The 27359-nt window shown below is 46.9% G+C and overlaps 1 protein-coding gene and 1 long non-coding RNA gene across 4 annotated transcripts in view; one reads left to right on the top strand and one right to left on the bottom strand.

Moving 5' to 3' along the window:
• The window catches only part of DISC1 (DISC1 scaffold protein), a 351679-nt gene that overhangs the window by 90056 nt on the left and 234264 nt on the right, over window positions 1-27359 (top strand). For all 3 annotated transcript variants that reach the window (XM_086679680.1, XM_086679681.1, XM_086679682.1), the window contains exons 5-7: window positions 5656-5806; window positions 21057-21186; window positions 26054-26289. In XM_086679680.1, coding sequence (XP_086535806.1) covers window positions 5656-5806; window positions 21057-21186; window positions 26054-26289 — 517 coding nt within the window. The remainder of the gene's footprint in view (window positions 1-5655; window positions 5807-21056; window positions 21187-26053; window positions 26290-27359) is intronic.
• LOC147575808 (uncharacterized) lies at window positions 16895-24066 on the bottom strand. Its single transcript, XR_015241578.1, has 5 exons — window positions 24035-24066; window positions 21756-21898; window positions 19952-20062; window positions 19791-19848; window positions 16895-17432 (listed from the first exon to the last, which is right to left on the bottom strand). It is a non-coding gene; the product is annotated as an uncharacterized LOC147575808 (long non-coding RNA).

The following is a 27359-nucleotide window of genomic DNA, read 5'->3' as shown; positions in this document are numbered from 1 at the left end:
ACCCCTTTCCATAATTGTAAGTATATGCTCCAAATACTAAGGAACCTGGCTCTCTCTGTCCTCCATATATTTACTTACTTGTGCCATTACTTTATTTTTTTCTCAGTGTACCCTATCTCCTAGCCTTCTGGCTGTCTCTTCCACCTGCTCTCCCTCTCCCCTCATGTCCCTCATTCACAGGTGCTACTGGGCACACCACCTCCATGCCACTGCCTGCCTCTGTGTGGCTTCCGGAGGCCCCTTGGCCCCCTGTACCCTTGGTGCTGGTGGGAACACCACCCTTGTGTTCCTTTATGGCCCCCCTATACCAATGGGGCAGGTTGCTGGCCACCTTTTCTGCACAGGAAGATAAGAAACTATTTGTAATTTTGACCCCTGTCCCCAGTCACTGAGTTCCTTAAGAACCAAGGAATTGTCTTGTTCATCTTTTTAGCCCCTACAGCCTAGCAACACTGAGTTACCAGAAGTATTTGTTAACTGAGTGAATACATGAAATAATAAGCGTGGCATTTACGAGGTGAAAGATGCTATTTTCAAACATTTCTGAACCCTCCTTTCTCCCAGAGGAACCATTTTTCTTCTGGCTGAAGGTTCTCCCTTCACGGGAGTTCTCCATTCACGGGCTGAATGTTTGTGTCCCTCCAAATCCACGTGTTGAGACTGAATCCCACTGGGATGGTGTTAGGAGGTGGGGCCTTTGGCACGTGATTAGGTCATGAGGGTGGAGTTCCCAAGAGTGGGATTAGTGCCCTTATGAGAAGAGACCAGCGTACTCTCTATTGGTCACGTGAGGACATAGCAGGAAGCTGGCCATCTGCCACCTCACGGCGGGCTCTCCCCAGAACCGGGCCGTACTGGTGCTGTGACCTCAGACTTCTAATCCCCGGACTGTGAGAAATAAATGTTTGTTGGTTCAGCCGCCCCGCCTGTGGTGCTGAGCTGACGAAGACAGGGTGGAGTCCAATATACCTCTTTACTGATGGATGACATCCATGATTTCATTAAACACCTTGTGGAGATGTTATTCCCACCTGGTGGATGAGGCTCTGAGACGTGAACGGAGGAAGTGATTTGTCAAAAAAGCATGCTTGCTGCTGAAGCCGGTGATAGAATTCAGGTGCCCTGATTCTTAGTGCTGTGAGTCTGTGTCCTTACCGCGTCACTCAGGGAGCAGAGTGTCGGTGTGGGACAAGAGAGCGAGGCTGAGCAAACCTGCTGATGCCCTTGCTGGTGCCACAGACGTTGGGCCTTTGTTCTGGAGGCCGGGCAGAGTCCTCCAGGATTCCAAGAACATTCTGTGATGTGCGTATGAATGTGCTTGGCACGGTGCGGGGACGTAGCTGATGTCTCTGCATTCCTTGGTCTGGTCACTCATTCGTTGGCTTGTGCACATCTGAGCGCTGGGAAGGGCGGTCTGCTGAGCATGTGCAGGAACACTGGAGGAACATGGGTTTTTAGGCAGAGAGGTGACTCATCCCGCGGAAGTGAGGGAGATGTGGCCTGCCTAGAAATGGGGACGCGGGCCTGAGTGACGTGGACACCACCGAGGTATGGAAGCCTGGGATGGTGACAAGTCCAGGAGCCCAAAGCCTGGGCCCGGCTGGCAGCGGCCCCGTGAGGGCCTGTGGCAGAAAGAGTAAAATCTTGCAAGGTAGTCGGTGGATTTCCTTTTAGACTTGAAGAGTTTTATGTTTTTACGTTCATTTACTTGCTGATGAAAACGATATAAAGTGGCTTAAGAAAACTTACCAAGCAAGAAACCCCATGAGGGAACCTAACTTGAGTGTAGCAGGACACTTGTGCGCTCACTCTGAGCCAGGCAGCCTCCCCGTGTGGGTCTTTAAACAGTGACAAGCATGGTGACACGGTCCCTCTCTCACGGACACAGGAGGTCTTGAATAAGTGGAGACAAGTGTGAGGCCCTTGTGTGGGCAGAAGCCTGGGTGTGCTGAGGGGGCATAGAGCCTGGGGAACCCACTTGAGGGGCTGGAGATCTGGAGGGGGAGGATGGCTTGCCTGGGCCGCTGTGGGGAAGGGTGTTTCTGACAGAGGGAACGGCAGATTACCCCGGCTCAGCTCACAGTAACCTTGTCCTGGTGGTTTGGGCCACAAATACTGGAGTCACTGTCTTCCTCCATTCCCAACATCCCATCTGTCGGAGAATATCCCAAATCCCAGCACTTTCCACCACCCCTGTTTCACTTGCAGGTCCTGGGCACCATTAGGCCTTGTCCAGGGAACCGCAATACCCATGTGACTGGTTTCCGAGATTCTGCCCCGTATGGTCTCTTCCCAGGGGAGCAGCCGGCTTATCCTGTTCAACAAGAGTCAGTCACATCATATCACTGCTCAAAATTCTCCAGGGGTTCCCCATCCCTCCAGATAAACAGACAGTCCTTACAGTGGCCTCTGCAGCCCTGATGACCAAGTCCACCCCAACACTCTCTCCCCTTTGTTCACTGCCTCAGGGCCTTTGCCCTGGCTGGGAGCTCCCTCTGTCTGCAATAGCAAATTAGTGAATAGGGGTGTACTTTGGGGGAACCAGTAGAATGCACCCTAATGCCAAGCAGAGGTGATGCCAACCTGTGAGGTGGAACCCACAGTAGCTGACAGCCATTTGAGAAGCTCGGGGAGTAGGTCATTTAGAGACTGGGGACAATAAGCTATAGAATCAGTGGTGACTGTCCTGGCACACCTTTCTAATCGTAACACGGATATAACTTTAGATGTCACAGTTTCGAAGGTGAGGGGCAATGCAGAGCACAGCTAATCACAGGTATTTCCTGGGATAATTCATATTTGCCTTTGAAATTCATGGCGAATGTGATTTTTGGCAGCCAATTTACTGTTTTATTTGGCTGGGTCAGTTTGCAGTCTCTGAGCACTTTTCACCAGGCAGTGGGAGGGGACAGTTTAGAACACAGCTGGTGGCAGAGGGAGGCCAGGCTGGGGGTCTAACATCCGTGCAAACACTCCAAGGCCACTACCTAACGGCGCTACTAAAGATAGCCTTTGGACACGTGCTAGGTGCTGGGCTGCTGGGCATATGCTAAATGCTTTGCGTAGATGATCTCAGTTAATTCTCAGGAAACTTCAGGATGTACATGTTATTAGCCCCAATTCCACAGATTAGGAAGCTGACGTGTAGACAGGCTAAGTAAAATAACAGAGGTGGATATATGGTCATCTGTAACATGGAATTGGAACATGGCTTCAGTGACTTTAGTGATTGTAACTGGTTCTGTCTTGATGGGAAGTTTGTAAGGGAACATTCTTAAAATGGAGGTGGGACAGCTAGGAGCGGCAGAGCCAAGGTGCAAACACAGGCTTTGTCCTAATCCCTGTGTAACACACCTCTATACACATCGACAGCAGGAAGACGGGATTTGAAACCACGTGTAAGGCACTTATTGCTTTTCATGGCAGTTTTGATTGTATATAGCACGAATGCAGTAAACAACTAAGTAATAAAATTAATTAAAAGTTTTAAAATTAACTAAAATAAAATTCATTTCGGGGCGCCTGGGTGGCTCAGTCAGTTGAGCGTCTGACTTCGGCTCGGGTCATGATCTCGCAGTTGACGAGTTCGAGCCCCGCGTCGGGCTCTGTGCTGACAGCTCGGACCCTGGAGCCTGCTTTGGATCCTGTGTCTCCCTCTCTCTTTGCTCCTCTCCAGCTTGTGCTCTGTGTCTCTATCAAAAATAAACATCAAAAAAAATTAAAAAAAAATAAAATTCAGTTTTTAAAAAGGTTGAAGCTTTTGGTGTTAGGGAATAGGTGTATCTTGGTGTTATCCTGAGACAACTGCCAGGCCAGAGTCCACTCTGTGTTGTTGGTGTGATGTCTTGTCACATTGAACAAGGTGGCACCAACTGAGAACCCTTGTCAGGTCCCTGTGACTTGGTCTTGAAGTGAGTAAACGACCCTTTCTGGTATTGTTAGAATGAATCCTTGGCAAATAAATTCTCTTAGCAAGTTCCTGGCCGTTGGTCCCAATGTATATGGCTGGGGGAGGTTGTCTGCTGCCCACAACACCTGAGGCCTGCCTTTCCTCTGCCCAAGTGCGCACCTTGGGAGTAGGGCAGGAAGAGAGAGGCGTCATGTCGAGGGTGCACCGTGCTTAGCGTTGACCTCTGCTGGTATACGGCAAAAAGTTTTGTCCAAAGAGTTTTATAAATAAAACTGGGTCTTCTAGAAACGGCCTAGTTGGAAAATGCCCTGAGGGCCATGGATATGTAAAGAAGCACGGTCTAGGGTTGGGCCTCCCAAACATCTTCCCATCATGGCACACACAGAAGACGCTAATGTTTCCACTGCACGTCAGGGTGAGCAGTAGGCGCTCATGGCCAGAAGTGGCTTCCTGGGGTCCTGGGTGGCCCCAGAGCCCACCTACTACCCAAGGGTGGAGGCCATCAAATTTCTGCCGACTCGCCTGGCAAGGAGCAGCAGGAGTGAAGATCTGATGGATGATATTTTTAAAGATTAATTTTTTTTAAAAGCTTATTTATTTATTTTGGGGGAGGTGGGCAAGTGGGGGAGGGGCAGAGAGAGAGAGAGAGAGAGAGAGAGAGAGAGAGAGAGAGAGGACCTGAAGCCGGCTCCACGCTGTCAGTGCAAAGCCTGCCTCGGGGCTCAATCTCATGATCTCAGATCATGACCTGAGCCGAAACCAAGAGTCGGACGCTTAACCGACTGAGCCACCCAGGCACCCCTGATGGATGGTATTTTTGAACCCAGTCTTAATATTTCTGCAGAAATGGCTTTAGGGGAGACTTTCCAATTCTTCAGGTGTTTGGTTATAAAAGTTCTCATTGGAGGGGATTCCAATTTCTTAAGCTTACTTTTCTAGAGAAAAACTGTTTTACAGTGATTCTGCATCTGCACCTTGTCCTAGGGAAACTTAAGGTCATTAAAAAGTAATAGGACCCCCTACCTGATAACAGAGGTGGACATATGGTCATCTGTAACATACAACTGAAACATCACTTCAATGACCTTAGTGATTGTAATTGGTTCTGTCTTGATGGGCAGTTTGTAAGGAAACATTCTTAAAGTCCAAGCTTGGGCACTGACATTTTTCAATTGAAGACCCCAAACTCATCAAAATGAGCAGGTTTTCTCCCAAGTGAAAACCATGGTTTTAAAAATAATATTGGGGTGCCTGGGTGGCTCAGATGGTTAAGCGTCCGACTTCAGCTCAGGTCATGATCTCACAGTTTGTGGGTTCAAGCCCCGCGTTGGGCTCTGTGCTGACAGACAGCTCAGAGCCTGGAACCTGCTTTGGATCCTGTGTCTCCCTCTCTCTCTGCCCCTCCCCTGCTCATGCTCTGTCTCTGTCTCAAAAATAAATAAACATTAAAAAATTAAAAAAATTAATATCAAGTGTCCTCCTATAGGATGATCATAATTATGCCCATGATATAAATACCTACAGTGTACATTCTGATATTTGGAAGCACAAAAAGTAGGTGGGGCTGTGCAGTCAGTGAAAAGAAGATTCTCGGAAGCACAAGCTGAGAGGTGGAGTTGCGGGCACCAGACACGGTTGTGTTGCATCGTTAAGCTGAATGTTGGCTGGGAGTGGGGCTCTGGGACGCTGCATTACCTATTTTGAGTTTCATGGTTCTATCTCTCTCTCCTGTTTTGGGTTGTCAGCCGAGGCGTTAAGACACAGATTGGAAGAGCTGGAGAAGGAGAAAGGCAGCCCACACTTCCAGCTTCCTTCGAGGCAGCCGGCCCTCTGCAGCCTCCTGGGCCACCTGGACGCACAGGCCCAGGCAGCCTTGCGCCACAGGGCCTCCCAGCTGTGAGTACTTGGATCGCCCCCACTTTCCTCTCCTGCTCCCACGTGGTGAATACCTAGGGAGACCCTCAGCTGCTTTTTCCTGGGAAGCACCCTTTTGTTGGCTGGGCAGGTGGGGGTGGTTCCTTCCAGAGGGAGTGACCGGTGTGGATCACGCTCCCCTAAGAAGCCGCTTCTGCTAAGTGACGGGGCGAGGCCCTTGGTATCCAGGCACAGCCTGGATACCAAGCTTCCCCTGGGAAGCCAGCCTTCTCAGAAGGAGAGATGGGTTTCCTCCCTTGGTCAAGCCTGTGAGATCCACAGGTGTTCGTCGCTGACTGAAGGGGAAAAACACATCCTCCTGACGGTCACTTCCAGCTGCCAATCAACCTCTGCTGTTTCTGCTACCCGAGGGGCCCCTGGGATCCCTGCTACACAGGGAGCAATCGCTCTTTGTGATGCAGGGGCTCTCAATCCTGGCTGCGTGTTTGAATCACCTGGAGACTTGAAATGCCCAGCTTCCACCCAGACGGACTGAGTCAGGCTCTCTGGGGGTGGGTCCCAGGTGCTGGCATGTCTGAAAAGTCTGAGAACCACTGCTCTCCTCTACATGCTTGTTGCCTCTCTTCTGGGGAAGGGCTTGCGAGGGAACAGGTTTGCGATGGGTGCTGTCAGCCTAATCACAGCTCAGGCCGGCTTCTCCTTAGTGGTAAACATGGCCTCAGCAACCACACTGTATTTCCGACTGCTGGGTGGCCCCGGCAATCACAAGATGGTCTGGCTCATTCCTATGAAGTGTACGTGGCCTTGTACGTTTCATCTGTCTTGGTGTCTCCCTACAGCCTGTCTTGACAGCTGTGCCAATCATTTTCTCATGTTCTTGCCCTACAAGAACTTTTTTGCTGGTAGCATGTGCCAGAGTGCCTGGCACCTGGGAGGTGCTTCCTTATAAATATTTGTTGAGTGAACTTTCACTGGGCTTCTTAAAGAGCAGGTGGATTCCACCTCCTTTATCGATGCAGTTTTTCATCGACACTGAGGTATCGCCTCATTTCCCCTCCCTTTCTCACTCATGTGGGGTCCTTCCCAACTTGACTTTCTACTGAATTCTTTCTTTCTTCTGTTCTTTGGGGTTATTTCTGGTCTTGGGTCATGCGACATCTGCCAATGCATTGTGTTTCTATTTATTTAACAACATTTGCATAACAATGACTGAGTGAGTTACGAATTCACTACTTTGTTTCCATTTTTATTGCGATAAAGTGTAAGTGACACGAAATTTGCCATTTCAACCATTTTTAAGTGTACCGCTCAGAGACATGAAATGCATCCACATTGTTGCGTTACCATCACCGCCAGCCATCTTTAGAACTCTTTCCATCTTCCTAAACTGAGACTGTGTCCTTGTTAAGCACGGACTCCCCCCTCCCCATTCTGCCCCCAGCTTCTGGCTCCGAATTTGACTCCCCTCAGAACCTCATTTCACTCAGCAGAATGTCCTCAGGGTTCATCCATGTTGTGTCATGTATCAGGATTTCCTTCCTCTGTAAGGCTGAGCAGTAGTTCATGGCGTGGATGTGCCACATTTTGCTTGTCTATTCTTCCTTCAGTGGATGGGAAGTAGTTCATATTTAGTCCTCTAGACAATTCTAGGAGGTAGAACTATTTTATTAACTGCATCGCTATGGAGATTGATGTTGTCATCATCATCATCATCTGTCTTTATATTTATACAAGGTCCAGGAGAGGTTAAGGAGCTTGTGCAGACCCCCCAGCAGGTGGGTGCTGAGCCCGGGCACGGTGCTGGCTGCCTAGTGCGAGCCTTGGCTTGGAACTAGCTCGCTGAGCTGCCTAAGTCTGGCCAAGGCTTGTCCATTATTAGCCTCCATGTGATTTGAGTGGAGAGCGATGCGCTGATCTTGGCTGAGTTTCTCGCAGAACATGAGGAACGACGATACAGTCGGTATCACCCATTCTCACTCAGTTGGGTGACAACGTCTGACATTCCTTATATCTGACTGTGACTTATAAATATGGCAGTTTCATAGGGCCCAACTTAATATTCTCCTCATAAAAGTGGAGGCCTTTATTAACCACTTATTGAGCCAGTAGAAACTGTTGGCTTGCTTTGTTGTTATCCTCTGTCCTTCCCCGCCCAGGGGTTACCTGCTCGCTGTGCTTTTAGTTCATGTTCACTTTTGGAGTGAATGGGACCTGACCTCCATGGTCTGATAGCTGACCTGATTTTTATCTCTGATCTGATTTCCGTCTCTATCACTGCAGCAGTCAGCAATGATTTTCTGTTAAACCCAAAAGGCATTTTCCACTCCTATTCTGCTCTGTATCACCGTGAGGTCTGTAACATTTCATCAATCAAATTCATTCTTAAACTCTCTCTCCCCTAGACTATCACGATTCACCCTTTTCCTGGTCCTCTTGCTACCCAGCTGGCCATTCTTCTCAACCTCTTGAGAACTCCAGTTTCTCTCCCCATTTCCTTAATACTGATGTTCCTCTGTCTTCTGCTCTAGCCTATCCTGTCTTCTCACTTTATATATTCTCCTTCTGGGTGACCTCAAATACCCCTGTGTTTCGGGTACCCTTAACATACTAATTTTCCTCTAATTTATATCCTTAGCCCTGATCCCTCTCCAGAGTTGCAACCTACCATTTGGCCTTTATTGAACATCTCACTGACCTTTACTAAGTTTGCTGTCTGTTTATTTTATCCTAAAAAGTTTAGTATCTTTTTATCCTTGCCTTTAGGAAATTCATCTTAAAACTATCTATTTATTAGATTCGCTATTCTTCTCCCCCATCAGCCCCTTCTCTGACATCCCCACTCTCAGTTACTGACTCAGTCATCTACCCAGTTACCCAAGGAAGAACTCTGAAACATACTTGGCTCCTCCTTTTTCCTCACTTCCAATTTCATGATTGACTCTACTGTCTAACCTCAGCTCACCACCCACTTTGCTCATTCATGTCAAACTGCCTTGGTTGTGCTTTAGAGTTTCTAGTCTGGATTATTGCCATGGTTCCCTTGCTGGTGTTTCTGACTCCAGTATTATTCCCTCTCACTTATTCTCCACAGTGCCACAGATGGGAATATCATGTGACGCCCAGTCGCCCTCAGTGTTTTCAGGATAAAATCTGTGCTGCTTACTTAGCATGACATTCAGTGCTTTTCCAATCTAGCTCTTCACCATCAGGAGCCCAGAATATAACTAGCCATCACCAACACCTACAATCCACACCTACTGAAGTATTAGAAGTTACCTAAATGCTGTGAATGTTTCTGAATTCTATGATCTTGCACCTGCCCCACCATTATCACCTCTCAAGAGCTCATTGTTTGAGACTCAGCTCAGCTACCACCCTTGTGAAGCCTTGTCCAGAAATCACACCGTCTCCCCTTGAATTACCTTGAATTACTTCACCCCTGTCTTGGGTCTTAAATAAATAAATCTGTTTCCTTGAGTATCTGTCTACTCTTCAGGCTGTGAGCTCCTTGCGGACAAGACTGTGTTATATTTATCTTTCTATCCCTGGAGGCTAGAACAGTGGCTGACCCCAAATGGGTATTCCATAAATGTTCACTGAATGAGTGAATGTAATCATATGTGGATGTATCTATGTAGGGGTTCACAAAGATATATGTGAATATTTATTGAAAGAGAAAGAGAGAGAACTTTCACTCTAATGTGGTTCAGTTGCCCCAGAGAACATGCTCCTTCAGCCTTTGTTCTGACACCTCCAGTCGGAAGAACTTTTATAGAATCTTAGAGAACCCTGGATTATAGGTCAGGAAACCTGAGTTCTGATCCCGTGTCTTCTGCTAACCTGGCATAGTTTCCTAACTTCTTCACACTTCACTTCCTCACCAGAAAACGAGAGGATTGAATTAGATCACTATTTTCCAAACTTCAGTTACGTACGTATTATTGTGGTTTTTCTTTTGCCAAATCCACCTGGCCTATTATTAACACAATTAGAACATAATGACTCAAAATCAACTTCTTAAATTTCTCTAATGCATATTACTAGAATTACATAGTTATTAATAACTTTTAGAAAATTGTCTTTCAGTGGACCAGCTGCCCATCTAGCCCTGTAATATATATCACCCACAGGGGTGTCTGGACTCAACGGGTTTCCCCTAAACCAGGGACTGTGGCTGCAGTTCTCACAGCGGCCACCAGGAGGCCACGGTGCAGGGCTGGAGCTCACACAGGCTTGGAGTCTGGATGGAGCCGGGACAGAAATATTTCTTATAGGCGGGGGGGGCTCTCTCTGAGTCAAGAAGGAAACGGAATACTTTTTGATGAACTGTACTTTTCCTGTAGAAACGAAATAGTTGCATTGACATGGGAAATTTTCAGTACTGGTGAACGGCAGAAATAAGTGACGCCTACCCTTTTGGGGATCAAGTATTTCTTTGAGAATCTGATGAGAGCTAGAGGCTCCTTCCATCATCACCAAACCACATATGTACAACCACGCAAATGATTGATTGCCTGCAGTTTCCACAGGCTCACAGATCTTCTGAGGCTTAGCCATTCACTCTGCAGGGGAGGAGGGGTCTTTGCATCTCAGGTTAAGCAAATATGCTTTAGAATAAGATTGAAGGAAATGCAAACACCCAAGTACATCAGTCACTGTATTTCATTTTTTATTTTTACTGTCACTTTGTTGTTAATAATCTGGTCCATTCCACTTAAAAATTTTTCTTTTAGTGTTTATTTATTTAAAAAAATTTTTCTTTAAGGTTTATTCATTTTTCAGAGACAGAGACAAAACGTGAGTGGGGGAGAGGCAGAGAGAGAGAGGGAGACACAGAATCCGAAGCGGGCTCCAGGCTCTGAGCTGCCAGCACAGAGACCGACGCGGGGCTCGAACTCATGAACCGTGAGGTCATGACCTGAGCTGAAGCCGGACTCTCAACGGATTGAGCCACACAATCCATACTGAGCCATACAACGGGCGCCACTGGTCCATTCAGCTTTTTAAAAACCACTGTTGAATTCTCTGGGTCTCGAGTAGAATACCGCGCTGAACCACACTCCATTCGTTCAGGTTCCTTCCGCAGCCCAGACAGCTTCACCGTCCCTTCGCGGATTAACCCGACTCCACCAGTGGCAGGTACTGGCACTCAAGTGGTTGGGAGCCTGCCCTGTTTTTGGTCCCACTTTGCTCAGTAAGATAACCAGTTCACTGTGGCGTCTCTGTTCAGGGGAGGTACAAACACACCATGGTCTTCCTGTTCTCCGGTCTCTGTCGTGTTCTGCTGGACACATCTTCCCATTGCCCACGATAGCCTGGGCAGGTACCACGGACGTCTGGCTCATTTTCAGTTACTGATGTTCAGCCCTCCGGGTCCAGTTTGAAAATTTAATCTCCCATATCCATTTCGAATCTCTCCCTGTCCATTGTCTGTAACCCTCTCCTTGTTGGTCATCGCTGCCTCCCTGGCTAACAGACTGGAACACCCCATGTGCAGGCGTTGGCACGCTCACTGTCCAGGGACACCCACACGTGGGTTCTCCAGACGACACCACAGGCCCCCCCCCGCCCCCCACCATGCCCAGACCCTGAGGTGAATTCAACCTTTCCCAGCCCATCTGGGCAACCACCCCTTTTCACATATTACTCAGCCTCTTTCGGTGGGTCCCCTTGCCCAACGGGCACACTTTTGGGGAGGTTAATGTTTGCGACGTCTACTCGATTCACGGGAAGTTCACCTATCTTTGCTACACCGAACGGTAGGCATTCAGGCTGTCCCATTGCAGACCTCTCTGCCTTGCCGTGGCTCTCCAATTTCTTCTTCTTCTTTTTAAGTTTATTTATTTATTTTGAGAGAGACAGAGAGAGTGAGAGGGGGAGGGGCAGAGAGAGAGGGAGAGAGAGGATCCCAAGCAGGCTCCGCACTGTCCGCTCAGAGTCCAGCGTGGGGCTCGAACTCACCAGCCATGAGCTCGAGACCTGAGCCAAAACCAAGAGTCGGACGCTTAACTGACTAAGCCACGCAGGCGCCCTTCCAACTTCTTTATCCCTGCTTGAGGGGTAGTGATACATCAGAAAATCAGTTGTGTGAGAGCACACATTGCTGCAGACATTTGATGTCCTGTATCTCGATCTCTTGGCCTCCCTCCCGATTTCCGTTCCAGCTCTGGACAGTTCTGTCCACCTGCTCCCAACAGGTTTGTGTGCCACACGACGTGCTCTGAAGCTTGTGAGGACGGGGAGTAGGTAATGAATGCCCCTGAGGGCAGCTGTCAAGCACTGGGGTGGGAGTTGGTGGATAGGTGTGCCACCCTCCCCAGCCTCTGGGGCGACAGTTCTGAAGCACATTCCACACGTTTTTCCAGGCGGTTCCTGGTAGGATTGGGCCCCAGTTGTCCCTGTGGTGATCAGCTCAGTAACATACCGTTGGTTGACTTTTCCTGCTTCTCGCTTCCTCACTCTTAGTTTCTTGGGAATCACTTCTCCAGAAAATAGCCCAAACTCAGATTCTTGTCTCAGACTTTCTGTTATGAGAACCCCAACTTAGACAGATGTCCATGTCGGAGAATCAGGTGTTCCTGCTTACAGGCCCCCCCCCCCCCCGGTCTTTGTGAGTGGGTCTGGTGGATGTTCTTGCCTTTGTTTGGATTGAGTGGGAGCGTTTCTTCCCTCCTCACCCCCCCGTGGGGCTGTGGAACGGGGAAGGAGAAGCATGTCTCATGAAAGCTCCATTTCCTACATGGCCAGTGGGTGTGTGTGTTGAGTGGTGGTTGGCTGTGGTAGTATTGCTTGTGCAGTGCCTGGCGTGGGGCACCGTACCCCGCTGTTAGAGCAGTTTAGAATGGAGAGCATTTGGGCCTGCGTTTCAGCTCTAGCTTCTGATTCTGGAGCAATCAGAAAATTACATTTCAATATCCTGTGACAGCAGCGATCAGAAGGGGACAGAGGGGCATCTATTCCTACTGTATCTGTCCTCTAGTCAAAAGAGTTATTTTTTACTTTCTGTTAAGAGAGGGCTTTGGTTGACTACCACACCTGCGACTGATAATTTTCTCATTAACGTCCTGTATTTCTTGGACTGTATGCCTCCTGTGTATTTTCCCCTTGGACCTTCAGCAATATGTACTTTAAAATTGGTCATATCTACAGCCTAAATTGTGTGCGTGTGTGCAAAATGTCCTTTATCAAAGACTGTTTCCCGACGGATAACTTAAAACACAAGCGGATAAAATACAACCAAGTTTAAAAACAGAGATATACAATGGTTTTCCGATGGGGCTTATCAAGGCGGAGCTCCTCCGGTTAGCCTGTCCAAATATTTCCTGCTCACATACTTCCTTTCAGGTGGGGAACAGGAGACATGAGTATCGTGTAGTCCATGATGCTTCTGGGCTGAGTCATTTTTCCGCCGACCAGTTCTTCCTCTAGTCCCTTTGAAACGTGTGATTCTTTGTTTTCATTTAATTGTCATGTTGGGACCACCCCACCATGGAAATCCATGACAGTGGGCTCCGTAAGATGAGAAAATGACTGTTACAGACGCGTTTTACCAGAGGTGCAAAATGGGATGGCTACATTACGGTACCACGTAACAATGGCCATCATTATCCAGGCACACCAGGGCATGTTTCTGAAGCCTGAATCGGGGCTCAAGGTGAGGCACCAGACTGGCATCAGTATGGCTAATGGAGACCCACCGCCGACCCCTTGTCATCGCCTGGAGATGGGAGGGAAGGAAAAGTAGAGAAGAGCACGTGCGGTGTGCCGCAGAGGACTCCTCCGAGTTTGTTTTCGAATTAGTGGATTCTAAATGAAATCTTCCAAATAAACGTCTCCCATGCCATCCTCTTTGCTCCCATTCAACTGAAGCCTGTCCTGGAGCCATTTGTACCGGGCATAGCTGTCACAAACCCACATAAATATCCGTGTGCCCCCTTGCAGTGTAGTCGTTTCTCTGAGTGGGATAGGACTATAGAAGACAACGATGTTTCGTCTCCTATTCTGACTCTTCATTTATTTAAAAACTTTAAAAAAATATTTAGTTTTGAGAGAGAGAGAGAGAGAGAGCGCACGCACAAGTGGGGGAGGGGCAGAGAGAGAGAGAGAGAGAGAGACCACACACACAACCTGAAGCAGGCTCCAGGCTCTGAGCTGTCAGCACAGAGCCCAATGGCGGGGCTTGAACCCACGATCCGTGAGATCATGACCTGAGCTGAAGTCAGACGCTTAACTGACTGAGCCACCCAGGTACCCCTATTCTGCTTACTTTTTAGATACAAGTCAGATTCATATCTATATGTAGATCTATCTATCTACCATAGATAGATAGAACTACATATATATAAAGGCAGAACTGTAAAGTTATCTGCATTTTTATGGTATTTGTGCTTTCACAGTGGCCTTGATAATTTTCAATATTTCATTGGCTGAGGAAGCGATGTCTAGATTTTTTATTTTTATTTTTTAATGTTTATTTTTGAGAGAGAGACAGAGTACGAGTGAAGGTGGGGGAGCAGAGAGAGAGAGAGGGGGACACAGAATCCGAAGCAGGCTCCAGGCTCTGAGCTGTCAGCACAGAGCCTGACACGGGGCTCAAACCCACAAACCGTGAAATCATGACCCCAGCTAAAGTCGGATGCTTAACTGACTGAGCCACCAGGCGCCCCAGCGATGTCTAGATTTAAACCACACTTCAGTGATTATATGGCTGGCGCAAACCACTTCTTTCTCACCATCTTCCCAAAGAGGGAGGGATGGAAACACGGAAGTCACATGACATGAATTTGTTAGAATGGTCATCCATGGGGGACAGCAATGAGCAAAGGTATTCAGAGGGGCTGTAAGAAATAGTCATCTGAACTGAGGTTTTCCCAACTGTAATAATGAGAGCACTGGCCTTGGTAAATGTTGGTTTTTTCCTTGACTAAAATTCTTTGATTCCAGAAGTGGCACAAAACAGCAATATTTTTAGCACCGTGAAGACACATTTCTGTCTGGGAAAGGGACCTTCTGTGTTATATACACAACTCTGTAAACCATAGCCATTGCCGTGAGCCCTTCTGGCATGGGATGTCCTAGCAGGTGCATTGTCTGGCCTCTCTCCTGCCCTGTAACATTCTCACTCTACATACTTCTGCAGGCAACCATCAGAGCAAAAGGAGGGTGCGGGAGAGCTCTGGGGCCTCGGGTGCTGGCTAGGGAGGAGGTAGTGATGGGTGTTCATCTCAGGCACACACTTAACCACGTGATTCCAGAGGCGTCAACCCCCAGAGGGTTCATTCCTTCCTCAGTACTGTTGAACTACACACTCACAAAAGCCACATGGTGCGTGGGGTCACTGGGAAGAGAAATGTTCTTACTGCTTTCAGTGGCGTAGGACCTTATTTTCCAAATGGGTTTATCCTTTAACTGGCTAGTGGAAAAGACACAAGGAGAAAGGCCAGGATTTTTCCAGCACTGGGCAGCCCCAGATGGGGGCCTGTTTGAAACCCGGCAGCGGAGGGTAGGGTCTTAGAGACCCCGAGTCTCTGTTGGCACCCAGGGCTGTTCTAACATTCCAACCCTCGTGTTTTTAATTCTTGCCCCTCAGGGACTTGCTCATTTTACATACTGATTAGTTTATGGCAGCAATGCTAATTTGCACTGACATTAGGGATTACACATTGAGAATTATTAAATATAAAGGGAACAACACGGTAGAAGGAAGAGGGAGCCTGGCTCAGAGGACTGAACATCTGAACAACAGACACCTGTCCCTGGCTTCATTACTGAGCCACAGCGTGTCCTGGGGCCGCCACTCAGCCATCTATGGATGGCTTTCTATACTCAGAGTCAAAGAGTGCGAGACAGGGAGATGAGTTTTGGTTAATCACAGGGGCTTTTCTTATGGCTTTAGTAATGAATGTGATTAACAATAATATGGAGAATTCCCAGTTACCCACCTGTAGCGTCTCTGTAGCTAATTTTCAATTCTATGTTGATTTCCTTCAATAACTCCCAGCCCGACCCAGATGGTATCTATTTAGGAAATTCAGGAAACTCTTAATATTTGCATAAGCAGAGCAAATTGGGAAATAAACTAGTGCAAAGAAATGATCCAATGAAATAGAAAGCTGAATATAAACGACTTCTGGATTTCCTAAGGCCACGGACTCATGAGATCATTGAACAAATATTTGCTAAGCCCCTACTCAGTGCAGAGCACAAGATGAGGTGAGTTCTTTCCCCTCCTGAGGCTGTCAGTCTGGAGCACGTGGCTGCGAGACAGGCCAAGACTCTGGAGCCCAGAGGGGGAAGCACGTCCCATTCCCACGGACGTCAGTAGTTGGTGATGGTTTTGTTCTAGAGACTTCCTCTTCTGATACGTGTAAAGATCCTCGGGGACATTTCGTCTGTAATCTTCACTGTGTAGGACCATGTGCCCACTGGACATGCATCCAGAGGTCATTTTCCCGATGCAAACACGACACACGAGGGACGGCAAACAGCAAAGCTCTCTGAGGGCAGAGGGGTTCTGCCTCCTTCTTCCTACCTGGCGCGAGGGTGGGGCCTGCACCCAGTAGGTGCACGGCGTTCATTTGTTGAATAAACTGATTAGGACCCTCGTAATCAGCCATATAGGGAAGGCATCATCATCCTCACCACCTTCCTCATTTTAAAAACGAGGAAGGTGAGGTTCAGAGAGCTTTAATGAATCCAAGGACTCACGGCTAGAAAAAGGCAGAACTAGGGCTCAAAGCTCACCTCCCTCCCCATGCTGAGACCTTCCTTTCATTCTCAGCTGGGCCTGCTGGGGAGCAAGCAAGGGGACTTAATCTGTGGGTGTGGGTGGCGTGTGATTAGAAGCCAGGAGGAAACAGAAGTTTATAATCTTGCCGAGAGCCTAAATGGCATCAGGTTGTCCAGGAAAGGACTGGGAAGGGGGGGATCAGCCGGATGCACCCCTGACCCCTGGACTCTGCTGTTTGTTCTCATTGTGACCGAGAGCAAGTCACTGAATGCCCCTGACACCTGCTTCCTCAGTGGCAAAACTCTAATAATAATACTTCCTCTTAGGTCTGTAAGGAGAAGTGAGTGTGACAAAAATGATAGTGTCTGGTGCACAGAGAATTCTCAACTCATACTAGTTTATTTTATTATGATCAGCCTAAGCATTTTTATTACAACGACTCCTGTAATTTGCCTTCAAGCACATGAATCAGAGAGTAACAGGTCTTAAAATAAATTTCTAAATTGCGTGGTCTGTTACAATAAGCAGTTTTTGAGATTATTCAGAGAATGTGAATCTGTGTCAGGCCCAGGAATACGAGGAGGGTTCCCTTTTCTGTAGCTTCTGTTTCACAACTTAGAAAAGCTGAGGTGACTTATTTTCTACCATTGTTTCCAAAAATATCAGGGCTGCAGTGCTTGGTTGGCTCCCTCATTTGTAAATGCCACGTTAAGATTGAGGAAGTGGAAGACTCACTTCATCTTTCAACTCCTAGAGTAATAAGCTTGAGACCTGGGTTGAGCATTTGTCCGTTGCCTTATATTTTCCTTTCGGTGTGTGTCTCCCCTGCTCTGGGCAGGAACCAAGTCTTCTTTACTTCTGGGTCCCTAGCACCCAGCACAGTCCATGGCACATAGTGGGTGAGCTTGATGGCGTTTGCTTTTTCAGGATGTTTGAACGAAATGGGGTAAGAGTGAAAGGAGATGAACAAAGAACAAACACGTTAGGATCAGTTACTCATTTTCTCCTCCCTCCCTGCCTTCCTTTCGTCCTTCCTTCCTCCCTCTCTCCCTCCCTCCTTCCTTCCTTCCTTCCTTCCTTCCTTCCTTCCTTCCTTCCTTCCTTCCTTCCTTCCTCCCCCCTTCCTTCCTTTCTTTCTTCCTTCCTCCCTTCCTTTCTTCCTCCTCCCTCCCCCTTCCCCTTCCTTCCTCCCTTCCTTTCTTCCTTCCTCCCTCCCCCTTCCTCTTCCTTCCTTCCTTCCTTCCTTCCTTCCTTCCTTCCTTCCTTCCTTTCTTCCTCCCCCTTCCTTCCTTTCTTCCTTCCTTCCTCCCCCCCTTCCTCTTCCTTCCTTCCTTCCTTCCTTCCTTCCTTCCTTCCTTCCTTCCTTCCTTCCTTTTTGAATATAGCTGACACACACTGTTACATTAGTTCAGGTATGCAACTTAGTGATTTGACAAGTTTATACTGTATGCTGTGTTCACCACAAGTGTAGCTACCATGTGTCTTGTTCCATGGCTGTGACAATATCATTGACTCTGTTCCTTAGGCTGTGCCTTTTATTCCGGTGACTTACTCATTCCGGAACTGGAAGCCTGTATCTCCTTATCACCCATTTCACCCAACCCCCCACTCCCAACCTTCTGGCAACCATCAGTTTGTTCTCTGTATTCATAGGTCGTATTCTGGCTTTTGTCTATTCATTGAATATTTACCCAGAGAAGATGAAAATACTAATTTAAAAAGATACATGCATCCCTCTGTTTATTGCAGCATTCTTTACAGTGGCTAAGACATGGAAGCAACCTCAGAGTCCATCAGAAGACAAATGGATAAGGAAAACGTGGCACATGTGCATGTGCATATACATGGTGGAATATTATACAGCCATAAAAAAGAACGACACTGTGCCATTTGGGACAATGGATGGACCTAGAGGGTATTATGCTAAGTGAAATAAGGGAAATAAACTAGACTAAGAAAGACAAATACCATGTAATTCCATTCACAAATGGAATCTAAGAACAATGAGTTGTTTTCTTTCCGAGAAACGTGGAGGGACTGAGACCCTGTGTGCATGCACAGATGAGAACATGCAGCTTTGTGCTCCTACTTGCTGAATCCTGAAGTCGCTATGCATGTGCAGGCTAGGTACAGCTCTCTGGAAGGAGATCCCGAGGGAGGGGACAGGTGTACTTCATGCCTTTGACCGTCTGAAGGTATCGACACCTGCTTTCCCACAGGGGATGACACCCTTGATCATTAATGTATGAAATATGATTGATTTCAAACACAGACATGTCTGTTTTGTCCAAGGGCTACAACAGACAGGTTGGCTATGTTAAAATATTTAAGTAAACAGTATAGCTACTTAGTGTATGTGGTAGAGAACATTTCCCTTATGGTGTTAAAAATAACATACGTTTACTAGAGAAAACTTAGAAAATCAAAGATGGGCCCAAAGAAGAAATTCCACCACTCAGAGGTGAGAGCTGATAACATTTTGGTGGATATTTTCCTTATCTTTTATATACATGTGTTTTTTTTTTTTTCTTACAATAGTTGTTTCATATTATACATATTATCATGATAGCTGCTTTGAAAAAAGCGATCATTTTCCATGGGGTTACATCTTCTTTGGTGACCTAATTTTAGTGGCTGCTCAGAGTGACTGCCATTGTTGACTGCTCTGGTCCTCGTTTGGGGTACAATTGTGTGTGTTCAGTTTTGGGCTGTTAAAAAATGTATTTTTGCAGTCAATCTTTGTGCACATCTGTGATCATTTACATATGATGAACTCTTAGGAGTGGGAATATAGGATCCAAGTTATATTTTATGCTAAATTCTTATTCCCTTCCCTCACCAAACAATCATGGTTCCTGGAAACCTTTGCCAGTTAGGTGAAAAATGATATTTTATGTTGTGTGAATTTGCACTGAAAAGTATTTTTGATGGTAAACATTTTCCTTGACTCTTTGTAATTCCTTTGTTTGAATTTCTGATTGACGTGTTCGTCTTTATTCTTCTTGGTTTGATAGAACTCTTGAAATTAGCAATATTTTTTCCCTTTTCTGATTCCCGACTGGCAATATTTTCCCCAGCTTGTTGTTTGCCTTTTAATTGTAGTTGGTGGTGTTTTCCTAGACCGTAGCCTCCTTGAATGGTTGACATGGGTTTTCACTTAGGGTATATATATATTTTTCTGTCCAACTGCATTGAGCCAGAAATTGAATACCTTAAGGACGAATTTGTCATCCTTTAAGGACAAATGCCCGCAAGACCCTTACAAAGGCAACTCACCAGCATGAACTCAAGCCTATGCTGCATTTCCCCCAGCTTTGACCAAATGTGTCAACTCCTGCAGGAAAAAGACACAGAGCCAGATTTTAAGTGGGTTTTGACAGTCTTTTAGCAAACCTTTTTGAGAAGCTCTGACCCAGGCATCTGCAAACCAGTCATACCTCTTCTTAATCTCCACAGCCTGGAATTTGGCTCTGGACGATCAAGTCAGTGCTGTCCAATAAAACATAATGCAAACCACAGGCACGATTTCAGATTATCCAGTAGCCACACTAAATAGAAGAAGAAACAGGTGAAATTAATTTTACAAAATATTGGGGCGCCTGGGTGGCGCAGTCGGTTAAGCGTCCGACTTCAGCCAGGTCACGATCTCGCGGTCCGTGAGTTCGAGCCCCGCGTCGGGCTCTGGGCTGATGGCTCGGAGCCTGGAGCCTGTTTCCGATTCTGTGTCTCCCTCTCTCTCTGCCCCTCCCCCGTTCATGCTCTGTCTCTCTCTGTCCCAAAAATAAATAAAAAACGTTGAAAAAAAATTAAAAAAAAATATTTAATGCAACCCAATACATTGAAAATATTAGCATTCCAACCTGTAACACACAAAAAATATTGTGATATTTTTGCCCTCTTTAAGTCTTTAAAATCTGGCGTGGGGGTGCCTGTCTGGTTCAGTCGGTAGAGCCTGCAACTCTTGATTTTGTCAAGGTCTTGAGTTTGAGCCCCATGTTGGACATGGAGCCTAATTAAAAAACAAAAATATCTGGGGGCGTATTTTACAATTTCAGCACATAGCACACGGGACTAGGGGCCATGGTACTGGACGATGCAGGTGTAAAACAGTCTGGCTATGGGTGAAAAAGCAAAAGCCCCAACAGATTGTAATTAAAACAGAAACTTACATTAGGGACCTCACCCCTATGACCTGCCTAAGTGTGAGAACAGCTGGTGGCCACTTGGTGAAATTTCTCTCTCTCTCTTTTTTTTTTTTAAATTTTAGAGTGAGAGAAAGAGAGAGCATGAGCAGGGGAGGTGGGGTGGGGAGAGAGAGAGCGAGAGAGAGAGAATCCTAAGCAGGCTATACCCTGAGCGCAGAGCCCGACGCAGGGCTCGATCCCATGACCCTGGGATCATGACCTGAGCCGAAATCAAGAGTCGGACGCTCAACTGACTGAGCCACCCAGGTGCCCCTGAAATTTCTTTCTCTCAACATTTTGTAGATCTGGGGATTTCAGCTTCTCTACCTCTGTACCAATATGCATGTTTTACTTTAAGGGCCAGCAGTGACGGCGCCCAAGCCCTGCTCAGAATGGAGCCAAAGCGGTTCGAACCCACTGCCCAGGACGCCCTGCGTGTGTCCATCACCAGACGAGACTGGCTTCTTCAAGAAAAGCAGCAGCTGCAGGTAAGCAGGTGAAGAAGAATCTTCAGGAAATAGGCCAGCATTTTTCTTACCCATTTAAGCCACATGGGGCAGGGCGGATCTTTGCTTTGCTTGAATGTAGCAATTAGAGCTTTGGCCGTCCACCCGTGAAGTACAAAAGGGAGAGATGGGTGGAGATGGCTGGAGGGCTTGTAGGAATCTCATTACCTACTAGGGGTTTGAAAGCTCAGTGGTGTTCGTGCCTGTTTTCGATATTCCTCATTACCTTTTGAATACGCTTTCCTTGTCTGCCAGGCCAATTTGTCACCTCTTATCATTTTGACCTTTACGAAGTTCTTTTGAAAAGCAGGAAGAAATCCGTGCTATGAAAATCCTTTATGGAAAATCGTATCCAGTTAGGACTGTAAGGAGCAGGTGTTAGAGGGCAGAGTTGTAAGTAGGGACTGGGCAGGCCGGCATGTCTGGGAAAAGCTGGCGGGCATTGCATGTCCAGGTTGGCCCAGAGCAGTTGGCCGGGGGCTAGAAGTCTTGGAGCAGCACTGACTTAAAGGCAAGAGACAATCAGGAGGCTGAAAGCTCCTCTACCCCACCTTAAAGCTGGGTCCACAACTGCTGGAACCTGGAGGCTTTGAGGCAGGAATGGGGAGCAAGAAGGAAGCATCCATTGAAGGCATCTGGACTTCCAGAAAGAGCATGGGTCTTTAATACCCGAGAATTAATCTTGGTTTAGGCTCTAAATAACAGAATGAATTTAGATCAGTTTATGGGGCTTGGACAAGTTACTGGACCGCCCTCCTCCCATCCCCACTCCCTCATGCAGGGTATTCTTGTTATCTGAGTTTGCCCACCCAGATCCCCAAAATAGCAAGGTGGCAAAGGGAAGCAAAAGTCATCACAATTTGAAAATATTCTCCAATAAACTGAATGCTTATATATTCAATGAGCATTACCACAAAAGTTCGGGTGAAAATGTGAAATCTTGTTTTTGGTTTTGAAGAATATGTATCAGTTAACGGTCTACATAATTCCTGCTGATGTCAGAGTGTACAGAAAATAATTTTAGCTCGGGGTACTTAGTGTTTGAAGGGAATGTTCTTGGCAGAACTCTGGGGGAGAGGTGGATATTCATTCAGCAGGTATTTGAATGCCTCCTCTGTGCCAGATACTGTTTGAAATGCTTAGGATTGAATGCTTAGGGTGAAGTTGATGTTCTAGTAGGGGTGGGCGTGGGGAGATACATAAGAAATGGCAAACATAATAAATACCTAAATTATCTACTTACCCTGTTGTAGGGTGGTAAGAGCTATCATGCGTAGGCTAAGGTCAACTCATTGAACAGTGAGATTAAAGCAGAGGGAACAGCCATGTGAAGCCTGCAGTGTGGATGTGCCTCCTGTATGCAAAGGGCAGCCAGGAGGCCAGGCTAGGATAGAATGGTGGAGGAGAAGGTCAGGGAGAAAAGGGATCTTGCAGGGCCTTGCACACCTTTGTAATCACTTGAGCTTCTCTCTGACTGGAATGTGGAGCCATTGGAGGGTTCTAAGCAGTGAAGTGACATAATCTGATCCCATTTTAAAGAATCACTTTGACTTCTGTGTTAAGAATAGGGTGTGGGCCGTTTGCACTGCTGGTGGGAATGCAAACTGGTGAAGCCATTCTGGAAAACAGTATGGGGGTTCCTCAAAAAATTAAAGATAGAACTACCCTACAACCCAGCAACTGCTCTACTAGGTACTTACCCAAGGGATACAGGTGTGCTGTTTCTAAGGGGCACATGCACCCCAATGGTTATAGGAGCACTATCAACAGTAACCCAAGTATGGAAAGAGCCTATGTGTCAATCGATGGATGAATGGATAAAGAAGATGTGGTGTGTGTGTGTGTGTGTGTGTGTGTGTGTGTACACGCACACAATGGAGTATTACTCGGCAGTCAAAAAAAATGAAATCTTGCCATTTTCAACAGCATGGATGGAACTGGAGTGTATTATGCTAAGTGAAATTAGTCAAAGAAAGACAAATATCATATGACTTCACTCATGGAATTTAAGATACAAACCAGATGAAGATAGGGGAAGGGAGGGAAAAATAATATAAAAACAGGGAGGGGGCGAAACATAAGAGACTCCTAAATACAGAGAACTGAGGGTTGCTGGAGGGGTTTTGGATATGGAGATGGGCTAAATGGGTGATGGGCATTAAGGAGGACACTTGCTGGGGTGAGCACTGGGTGTTATACATAGGGGATGAATCACCGGATTCTACTCCTGAAATCATTATTGCACTATATGCTAACTAACTTGGATGCAAATTTTAAAAAATAAATTAAAAAACAAAGAATAAGGCATAGGGCCACTGTGAAAAAGCACAGTGAGTCTTCAGAGCATTAAAAATAGAATTACTGGGGCGCCTGGGTGGCGCAGTCGGTTAAGCGTCCGACTTCAGCCAGGTCACGATCTCGCGGTCCGTGAGTTCGAGCCCCGCGTCAGGCTCTGGGCTGATGGCTCAGAGCCTGGAGCCTGTTTCCGATTCTGTGTCTCCCTCTCTCTCTGCCCCTCCCCCGTTCATGCTCTGTCTCTCTCTGTCCCAAAAATAAATAAACGTTGAAAAAAAAAATTAAAAAAAAAAATAGAATTACTGTGGCACCTGGGTGGCTCAGTCTTTTGAGTGTTTGACTCTTGATATCTGCTCAGGTCGTGATGCTGTGGTCAGGGGATCGAGCCCCACATAGGACTCCACACTGAGCCTGGAGCCTGCTTGCGATCCTCCCTCCCCCCCCCCACCCCCCCACCCCCCTTTGTGTGCCTCTTCCCTGTTGGTGCTCTTTCTCAAAATAAATAAATAAACATCAAAAAAAAAAATAGAATTACCACACAATGAAGCAATTCTACTTCTGGGTAGATGCCCAAAGGAATTGAAATCAGGGCCTCAAAGAGATGTCCATAGCAGCGTTATTCACGATAGCCAAAAGGTGTCCCTCTGTAGACGAATGGATAAATCAAATGTGGTACATCCACACAATGGACTATTGTACAGACTTAAAAAGGAAGGAAATTCTGACACATGGTGCAACTTGGATGAACCTTGAGGACATGATGCTAAGCAAAATAAGCAAAAGGACAAATACTCTGATTCTACTTCTATGAGGTTTCTAGAGATTCATAGACACAGAAAGTAGAAGGGTGGTTGCCAAGGGTTGGGGGAAGGCAGGGTAATGGGGAGCTGGAGTTTAATGGGGACAGAGTTCTGGTTTATAAGATAAAACGAGCTCTTGGACAGACAGCGGCAGTCGTCGCAGAGCAGTGTGAATGTACTCAGTACCACGGAAGTGGCATTAAAAGTGGTTAAGGTGGGGTGCCTGGAATTTTGGCTCAGGTCATGATCTCACGGTTTTGTGGGTTCGAGCCCTGCATTGGGCTCCATGTGGACAGTGCAGAGCCTGCTTGGGATTCTCTTTCTCCCTCTCTCTCTGCCCCTCCCCTACTCACCCTGTCTCTCCCCCACTCTCTCCCTCAAAATAAATAAATAAACGTCAAAAAAAAATCTTAACGAGATGATTAAGGTGGTGAATTTTATGTTACATGTATTTACCACAGTTTAAAAAGAAGAAAGAAAGAAAGGAACAGGGTTTGGGCAGAGGCGGAGTTGGGGGGTTTAACTGGGAAACAATGGCAATAATACTGTAGTGTTGGACCAATGGAGACACACATTGTCTTCTTCTTAGCGTGTCTTAGGGGTGGATCTTCAGCTCCGCCTCAGAGTCTATCCCCCACCCCCTACTGGAAATGGGGTCAGGAGGTTGCAGTTGTAGGTGATCTGTACCTTGGGTTTAAGACAACGTGGATAAGAGCTGGGGAGGCGCCCAGGATTAGCGCTCTGCTCTTATCAGCCAGAAACCCATGCACACATCATGGGAGGGTGGTGACGGAAAAAGCCTCATTTTAAATTCAGAACACTGTGCGCTGTGAGATGATTATGTGCTCTAACACCGTGCACACAATGTGTGTTCAGTTGCCTGCTGCTTGTTTTCTTCTTTGACCTCAAGAGTGGATGATACTCTATAGATTCTTTGGATTTTGGTTTGCTATATTAGTGGAAATTAAATTTACTTAATATTTTTTATGAACTTTAGACTGCATCAAACTATCTGCAGCATCCCTTTGCTCTTTCAATCTTGTAGACTTAGGAAATTGTGATTTAAAAAAAAATTTTTTTTTAACATTTATTCATTTTTGAGACACAGAGAGAGACAGAGCGTGAGTGGGGGAGGGACAGAGAGAGAGGGAGACACAGAATCCGAAGCAGCCTCCAGGCTCTGAGCTGTCAGCATAGAGCCCAACGCGGGGCTTGAACTCACCGACCGCGAGATCACGACCTGAGCCGAAGTCGGAAGCTCAACCGACTGGGCCACCCTGGCGTCCCAGGAAATTGTGATTTTTAATCTTTCTCTACACACTAACTTTTCATGGTTGGGGACAGACCGACCAAGGACTGTCTGCTTTTCTTTCTCGGTCTGTGACCTGTGTTACCTGCTTAGTTCGTACCTCAAGCACATGACATTTGCTGCTCTGTGTTGTAGCTCTTCTACCCGAAAGGAAGTAAGTCATTTATGTATCTGCTTGGTTCTTCCAAGTCAAATTCCTGGCTCACCCCCCATAGTTATTTAATACTTGGGAGAGAATGTTTTTCCTTATGCCAACTAATCAGAAATACAAAGCTGGCGTGATTTTTCCACTTCAGCAAACCTCCAAAAATCTGCCCGGCTCAGAAGGGGAGCTTCACGGCTCTCATGCATATGGCTGACTTTCATTTGACGGACTCATTACCAGCAGAGCGGTTTGCCACGAGCAGGGTTAACTTATAAAATCTGGTTTCTCCGCTTTCTACAGAAAGAAATCGAAGCTCTCCAAGCAAGAATGTCTGTGCTGGAATCAAAAGATGAGCAACTGAGAAGGGAAATAGAAGAACAAGAGCGGCTGCTCCCGTGGCAGGGCTGCGACCTGGCCGCCCTGGTGGGCAGGCTGTCCCTGGGCGAGCTGCAGGAGGTCAGCAAGGCCTTGCACGACACCCTGGCCTTAGCCAACCAGATTCCCCTCCATGCAGAACCACCTGATGCCGTAAGGAGGTATTGATTTCCTAACTGACTTCGGATCACTCGCCTCCTTGACCTGTTTATGGGATTGATGCTGCCTGCTGTCCCTCATACACAAGAATTTTCTGAGCAGGGCTGTAGTTTTTCAGCAGAAGCACTATCATTATTTTGAACAGGAGAACTCTTCATTGTGTGGGGCAGACCTGAGTATTTCGAGGTATTTTACAACCTGGCCAGCAACCCAACCTACTAAATGCCCATATTCCTTCCCATTCTACTGTGTACTGAGTTATCCCCAGGGGCATCTTCTCTCCCTTTGAGGTCTGTTGGAGATTCTGATGCCAGTCTTGGCTGAGGACAATCATCTGAAGAGAGGTGAACTATACTCTCCCTGAGGGCGGTGGGGGGGGGGTGAGCCATTAAGAGGGGGAAACTCAGTCAATGACAGTGTTTCCGTCAGGAAGAATGCATGGTTGTTAATAATAGCTAGCATTTATTGAGCGCTTACTCTTTGCCAGGCATTGTGCTAAGCTTTATGAGTTGCTTCTATTATCATATTTACTTTATAGATGAGGAAAACAAAGTTCAAGGTTAGCAATTTGCCGGAAGTCCCAATAAGAGGCAAAATTGATACTTAAGCTGCTGTCTGTTCCTTCTCAGCCGAGTTTCCTATCTGTTTCCTGTGGAGTGAGAATCTTGCCTGTATTCTGTATTGTGCAGTGCCCACAAGAGGCACTTCACTGTCTTATACTTCAATGTCATGTTCCTATTTTGGTGAAAGACAGAACTCGCACATCCACGTGCTTTAGATAAAAAGCCGAGGAGTGCCCGGATGAGTATGCAGCTGGGTAGTGAGGTCTGCAAGTGCTGTGGGTGTCGAGCAAGGGGGGCGATTCGTGTTCTGCTTCGTTGGTTTGCCGAAGACAGTGCTTCATAAAACTAACCGCCTGTCGTGGCTGAGAACATGGACTCCGCCATCTGATTATCCTCACTCAGCCACGTGGCAGCTAGAATCCTTTATTATTTGGGGGAGGGGATGATAATAATAACGCCTATGTTACAGGGCTGTTATGTGGACCAGCTGCTAACACATATAAAGCTCT

Source organism: Puma concolor, chromosome D2, assembly GCF_028749965.1.
Source record: "Puma concolor isolate L17-30 chromosome D2, mPumCon1.1.hap2, whole genome shotgun sequence".
In the NCBI taxonomy this organism is placed as follows: Eukaryota; Metazoa; Chordata; class Mammalia; order Carnivora; family Felidae; genus Puma; species Puma concolor.
The sequence above is the reverse complement of the archived record's forward strand: the minus strand, read 5'-3'. Positions and strand labels throughout refer to the sequence as shown.